Consider the following 7,716-nt stretch of genomic DNA (forward strand, 5'->3'; position numbering starts at 1 on the left):
CTTAAACAGATATCACACTGATATCACTGTGATGTCGCTGTGCTATGTGGGTTCCTGGAAATGTCGACTTTAGGTCGACTTTCAGTCTATAGTTAAAGTCGACAATAAACCATCTTATAAATAGTTAATTAAATGTCGACTTAAAAAGTTGACTTCAAGGTGAAAAAATGTCGACTATCAGCCGGCAAACAGTCATTTGTGGTATGTGGATTGTAGCTATAATTAGCTTGAAATAAAGAAAGGAGAAGCACAAAACTAGAATGCATACTAGAAATACATGCTTTTGCTTTTAGTCTTGCGATCTGATCGAAAGTTCAGCAAGGGGGCGCGTTTGTTTCAACAATGTCAAGTTGTTTTATTTTATCGTTTTACTTTATTTGCTGTATTTCAATTGGCCTCGTGACATCGAAACCACTGTCAGTTTTACTGATACAGAGTATTCCATCGACCAGTCATCACATCTGGACGGAGCATTTAGTTAAAGGACTGCTTCGCAAAGGCCATCATGTGCACACAGTGAGCGTACTGGAGACTAAGATTGAGGGGAAACTCGCGGAGAACCTAACGTACGACGTAAGTAGATATTATTAGTATGAACTTGAACATAAACACATTTTTTGTTTTAAAATACTATTTAATTTTTTAAAAATAAAATTTAATCGTTTGATTTCGTTTCACATAATGAAGAATACTTCAGAGTTTCAGATTTATATGACTTTTTTCAGGTTTTCGCAGATGTGATGACGTCTCACGACAAATTTGAAGATTATTGCCCTGATCAGTGGGAGGAATTCAACGAATTTTATATGGCTTATGTTGCATATCTATGGGGCATCATAAAATGCGACACAGTGATAAAAACGAAAGCAGCAAAAGAACTTCTGGAAATGATCAAGACTGTCGAGTTTGATGTTATAGTACACGACGTTACTCTACAGCAATGTTTCTACGGATTGTGGGAGGTAAAGATAAGCGATGTATATTTGCATTGTAATGAAATTGTAAATTATTCAGTACATTTCTTCGTCGCAAGCACCTGAAGCAACTCTGTAAGTAAAATTTTGTTTTTATGGCATCGCACGGCCTTGAAGTCGTATTGAAAGCGAGTAGTCATCAGTTCAGTGATAATAATTTTTGTTACGTGAGAAAGGATATTTAAAAAAAATGCATTTTATAGGTTTTTGTGATATACAAAATGTGAAAAAGTATTAGAACGTAAAAAGTCTTGCGTTCTCTTTACTTTTTATTTTTATTTTTTGTTATTCTTGCTTCTTGCACATTCTCTACAGGATGCTAAGGGTAAGCCACCGATAGTAGGCCTTATTCCTTTAGGCAGTGCACCTTGGCTCAAGGATTTCACCGGTGGTCCAAGTTATCCAACTGTTCGACCTTATACCAGTTCAGTTATTGCAAAACCTGTAGGTTTGTGGCAGACAACGTGGAATACTTTATATTTCATGGTGGATGATCTTCTGAGACACTATTATTTCTTGCCTAACGCTCAACGGATCGCTGAGAAATATGTAGGCCACGCAATCAGGCCATTACACGAAATAGAAAAAGACAGTATTAATATAGTTTTAATTAATAGTTATTGTGCGTTTGAGCCTGCAATTCCAGTACCGCCGAACACTTTGGAAACTGGGGGATTGCACGTTCAGACCGTACAGCCGATTGCTGGAGATAAAGTCGTAACGTATCCCAAGGTAAGAATAATGCTTTTATATTCCAATTTTTCAATATTTATCTAAAAACAGTTTATACGAAGAATGTCGTACGAATTTTATTTGAAAGAATTAGGAATATGCTTCACGTTTAGAATAATCCGTTCTGTAAACGTGTATCATTTACTTTTGATTAGTTGCTGTAGAATTGAAATATATATTATTAAAATATATATTTTTCTATTTTTATTATCTTGCAGAACGTGCATGTATTTCTTGATGAAGCAAAGAGCGGAGCCATTGTAATATCGTTAGGTACAAATGTGAGATGGAAATGTTTCGGGCCAGACAAGATTAAGGCCGTTATATTGGCTCTGTCGAAATTGAAACAACGAGTGCTTTGGAAGTTAGATATAATTGATCGAGATATTGAAGCATCATTTCAAATGCCGGATAATGTCATGACAATGAAGTGGATACCGCAAAAAGAAGTTTTGTGTACGTACGTTCCCTGATACCTAAAAAAAATATGAAAAACGTCAAACTCGATACATGTTTTCTTATACAATTTGTTTAATTTTAAAAACATTAAGATTTGTTGACCGTATCTGGCAATTTTAAAGATTTAAGCATCGCTACATTTCGACCGTGGGTTTTGGTCCTTTTCAAGCGATCTGACTGTATAAATTAGAGATTAACAATATTAATATATGTATAAATAAATTAAATAAATCGGAGATGTTGTGTTCACTGTTACAATAATTTACAATTGTTGGAGACATTATTTGAGGTGGTCGTATACATAGACTCGGGTGTGTTTTGGCGATGTAAAATGGATTTTCATGTATGATCATATACTAAAATTGAGAGAGTTAGAAAGAGAGAAAGGTGCAGAAATTTGGAATGTAATTAATATAAAGACTTACATGCTATGAAAATTTAGTGTCAGTGTTTGATACACGAGAACATATTGCTCGATAGATGACGGGGCATGATGGACTGAAATATTGGTCGGTTGGTGTAATTAAAAACAAGTAAAAGTCACGAGAATAAGTCAAAATAATAAAAAAATAGTGGTGTCCAGATTTAAGTTAAGTCAATTACGCGGTCATAAATAGCGTTAAGATTTTCTGCGTCTTTTTGTAAATTGATAGCGTCATTAGTCATTTTTATAAAAACCATTTCTGCTATCTCTCTCCTTCTTGTGTTGCTCTCGTTTATACTTCTCACGTAAACTGTATGTAAAAATTTATTCCTAGATCTTACTTGATAAGTACCTAAACCAAAGGTCGAAGCGTTGTGAAAGCGTATTCAATAAATGTGGCCAGCTGAAGTCGATTAAAATTTAAAATTTAAATATAATACCGTTTAAAAAATTATTTTGTTTTATTACATCAAATTTTGACGATACTAGTTGACAAATAAATTTATTATAATGAATTGTTATTTTAAGCTCATAAAAATGTGAAAGCAGTCTGGATGCATGCTGGTCTTCTTAGCACCCAAGAAGCCATTTGGGAAGGTATACCAATGATTGTAACGCCTTTCTTTATGGATCAAAAGTCTAATGCTGAAGTATTAGTGGCTAAAGGCGTTGGTATACGCTTAGACTTTAAAATTTTATCTACACAGTCCGTACTACATGCAATTGAAAAAATACTTTACAATAAAAGGTATTCTATTTGAGTGTAACAATTATTATTGAAAAAAAGTAATGCACAATAAGTACAATTACTTTAAATAATATCTGCATTATGTAGAGATGCGCACGAGACTAGAAAAGTCTCGTTCTCGTCTCGATCTCGTCTCGAAATCGATTGTTAGAAACTAAAAATCAGTTCAGAATTAAAAAAAACTTTTGTTAGCGTAATTTATTTTGAACTCAAGAGAATTTATTTTTGGTTTGAAAAAATTTTTATTTGTCGTTGAAAAAAGGCTTAGAATTGGATATACAGAAATAAATTAATTTTGATCTTTTAAGAAGTTTTTAGAACAAAAATGGTATGGAAAGGAATTCATTTCATATTTCCGAAATTCATTATTTCCGAAATTCAAATTTCATTTTTTTGGATTCTCTATGCTATTTGGATAATTTGATACAATCGGTTTAAGAAATTTTTTATTAAAATAATGTTTAAAAATTAATATGTTATACAATTTTATTTTCATGCATGTCTTTGCAGCTTTTATTTTTAGTTAAGTCGTGCTATAAGTTTGTATTATATTAATAAAATTTTTGTGCAGTTATACAAGAAACATGAAACGATTATCCAGTGAATTCCGGGACCGGCCAATCCCGCCATTAGATTTAGCTGTTTGGAGTATTGAATACACCGCTCGTCATCCTAATGGAAGTTTAGCAACGCCACTTAGATCTCAGAGTTGGATGGTACAAAATCTAATCGATGTCTACGCAGTTTTGTTCCTTATTTTCTTCATAATATTGTTGAGTATATACTTTTTAACAAGAAAATTAATTAATTTTTGCTACAATTATACATATATTGTATTTAAGTTGTGCAAAAGCAAACAAGCTTAAACTGTTAAATATCAACAGAGAGTGCGTGTTATTACTGAATTTAATATTAAAAACGTGAATATTCACAAAAGTATAATATATTATTTACATAAATATGTATAATCCTTTATACCATATGTTACATTGTACTCACTTGTCAAATAAATCAATATAATAGTAGATATTAGTAATATTTTAGTATTTTTATTAAGCAGATCTCTTTGTTAAAAAGAACTCTTGTATTAAATAAAATATATTGTTCCTTTTTAGTTAAATATTTCTTATAGTCATTTGTATTCTTTTTGAGGTAGCTCTTTCCCAATCCAGGCAGCACACGTTTCTTAGACGTGTCTAATACCTAAGAAACATAAAGTACCATAAATATACGGTTTAAATGGAAACCGTTTTTAAACCTTAATTTTAAAAACGTATACATCCCAGACAGCACACGATATCCTATGGATGTCCTGGGAACATTCTTAAGACATAAGGACGTCCAGAGGATGTCTTTAAAACGTCTTCAGGAGATCTGTGCTGTCTGGGATATTTCACGTTTTTACAAAAACGAAAAATTGATTTTTTCATGTTACCCAAAACGTTTTTTTGATGGACATTTTTACCTTTGATAAACGTTTCTATGAAATGGTTTTGAAACGATACGTGAAAACGTTTAGGAAACGGTTTCGAAACCAATGTGTGCTGCCTGAGAAATGGCCTTATAAATTTTAGCATTTGTACCTCCAGAGATAAACCTGAGAGCAGCCATGCCGACGTTGTACTTGATACCGTTTCGGGAGACTGTTTTGCGCGCTCTTACGCCCATTTTTACTCTTGGAACTATTTTATTACGCGTTTTCTGTCTCTGTCGATAAAATTTCCACTTGGTGCACGTCTGTGCTATGCATTCTGACATCTAATTTATAAAATTTACATTGTCTACATGAGAAAAGTTGATGTAAATATCATGCAGATAACTTATGTGAATGTAATTTTGAATTTTACGGTACAATCCTAAAAAATAGGCGTAGCATGGATACGCACAAAGTGGTGACTTTGTCGGCAGTGTCAGAAGATGCATAGCAAAATAGTTCCAAAAGTAAAAACTCACAAAATTTTATATGTATGGTTTTGTCTCTAACACTTATTCGAATTCTCGTTCGAATCGTTTGAATAAATAAAATAAAAACACACAATAGATGCTTTATTTTGCACAAGTAGCAAATAACATAAAAATATAAGACACTTATCTCACTATTTCTCTGCCGTTGCCCGATGCCTCCTCCTCCTCTCAGATTTCCTTGTTGCACTCACACGACACTCGACTAACTCACTCGAGATAATCATCGATCGCGCGAAATTTCGGGCACTCCCGTACGCGATGGGAAATACCGCGAAACGCACGAAATATTATTAACAAATATCGCGTGACTCGATCTCTATTATACAAATTACTCAAACTAACAACTTGCATTTTTGATTCGGAAGAATGGATAAATCACTATTGAATTGGCGATATAAAACGCAACGTGAGCACCGGAAGCATAATCTGCGGTAAAGAAGTAGTTATTAGTCCGCAACGAAACGATATTTTACGATCTTTGTCATTCAATCTAATCCTCGAAATAAATTATGTGAGCGAAATTTCCAGCAATAAATAGTTGTTATTAATTGCAACAGTTAACCGAGATAATATTCGATTACCTTTACATAATATAACGACGTGCGATAAGCGACTTTCTTTACTTCCTGCCCGTTCGAGTTGCGAACAACGACAGAGCGAATTACAGCGCGAACGCCGAAGTCGCACAAATTTCTCTCTTTTCCCGAAAATGGAACAGATTACACGAAATCGATAGATAATTAAAAGCGCGGTGCGCAAACGAGATGTAATCGCGACAAAGTACCATGGAATTAATCAACATTAGTCGGGTAAAAAGGATTACGATGGTTTACGACGTTTACGTTGATATTTTAGATGAGTTAGTCTCGTGATATATCTATGTATACGTTGATAAAGAGCCGTCGCCTCAACATACAATTCGTAATTAATCGAGGAACGTTACTTGTTACTGATAAAGATGTGCAAATCCTTAACGATTTATCCCTGCATTCATCGCGATCGGGTCTTGGAGACTGATAACGCAAAAGTAATACCACGCACGGAGCGACTATCGCCACTGCTTACCGGCTTGACGTTCGGCGAGCGAGTGATAGCGCGGCGACCTTCGGGTACACGATGGCACGCAAGAACATCATACGTCACCGCGTCGAGAGAAAAACAACAACGAACGTTGAGAATTCGTTGTCCCACCTACGAAATTGAAAATTCTATACCTAATATTTGGTTTTATGTCGTTAAGTGCTGCACCGTGGCTCAATGATTTTATGGGTGGTCTTTGTAAGTTAGTCGACAGCTCGACCTTATACAAGTTCAGATATTGCAAAACTCGCAAGTTTGTGGCAGAGAACGTAGAATACTATATATTTTATGACAGACGATTTCATGCGATCACACTATTATTTCTTGATTATCGTTCAACGGCTCGCTGAGGAATATGTTATAATGAAATAGAAAATGACAGTAATAGTATTGTCGTAATCAATAGTCATTGTATGTTCGAGTTTGAGATTCCATTGCCACCGAGTGCCCTGGAGACTAGAGAACTGCGTGCTCAGGTCGCGGAACCAATTGCCGGACCTGTGCACGAAAATTGTTTGAATGAATTTGATAATAGCCCTTTGCTTAGAATAATCCATTTTGTCAATATCGAATCCCAGCGAGAAAGACTCGTCGATCGATATCGAAACGAAGTCAAGTCGAATGGACGTCAATTTGTCAACGTCGATGTCGATTTCTCACTGGGATACTCTCGATTTGCCGATTTAGAATTTAGATTTTTATTAGGTATATTTTGTATATTGATTTTGTATAATATTTTTGTGTATCATCGAAATGTTTTTATCATTATCTTACGGGATGTGCGTGTATTTCTTGACGAAGCAAAAAGCGGAGCCATCATAATATCATTAGGAACAGATGTGAAATAGAAAATTTTTGAACTAAACAAGACTAAGATCGTTGTATTGATTTTGTCTAGTCGGAAGCTGCAAGTGCTGTAGAAGATGTTGAAATGCCATTTGAAATACCGGACAATGTAATGATTGTGAAATGAATAGCGCAAAGAGAAGTTCTGTTAACTTTTTCAATTCTTAGAAAAATAAAAACGAAAAGCATAAAACTAGATGTACATATACACTCGACAGCAAAATTGAAGGATCACTAAAATATTGCCGAAAAATTGTCGATTTTTAAAGTGCTATAACTTCGTGAAACAAAATCGTACGACAATGTTTCTGGGCTCATTTTAAAGGGCGAAGCCTCTACTTTCGCTTCCCTAAGATGATTTTCCTCGAAGATGCTTTTACACTAGGAAGCGAGGTGGAAATATAATAAAGGATTTAAACTTCGAAAAATTCGCGAACTCAAACGATTCTACGGAGTTGCAAAAATTTATTTCGCGGCTCAAATTAGCA

General features: G+C 34.5%; 1 protein-coding gene across 1 annotated transcript; it reads left to right on the top strand.

The window, feature by feature from the left end:
* The first annotated feature begins 112 nt into the window (after positions 1 to 112).
* LOC105558530 (UDP-glucuronosyltransferase 2B1-like) lies at positions 113 to 4,364 on the top strand. Its single transcript, XM_012006259.1, has 6 exons — positions 113 to 573; positions 726 to 962; positions 1,290 to 1,706; positions 1,925 to 2,162; positions 3,118 to 3,337; positions 3,909 to 4,364. The coding sequence occupies exons 1-6, from the start codon at positions 343 to 345 to the stop codon at positions 4,201 to 4,203; spliced, it is 1,638 nt and encodes a 545-aa protein (XP_011861649.1). The 5' UTR covers positions 113 to 342; the 3' UTR covers positions 4,204 to 4,364.
* The last annotated feature ends 3,352 nt before the right edge of the window (positions 4,365 to 7,716 follow it).

The sequence above is a fragment of the Vollenhovia emeryi genome, unplaced genomic scaffold, assembly GCF_000949405.1.
Source record: "Vollenhovia emeryi isolate VEMERY1.0 unplaced genomic scaffold, V.emery_V1.0 DF939335.1, whole genome shotgun sequence".
Taxonomy (NCBI): domain Eukaryota; kingdom Metazoa; phylum Arthropoda; class Insecta; order Hymenoptera; family Formicidae; genus Vollenhovia; species Vollenhovia emeryi.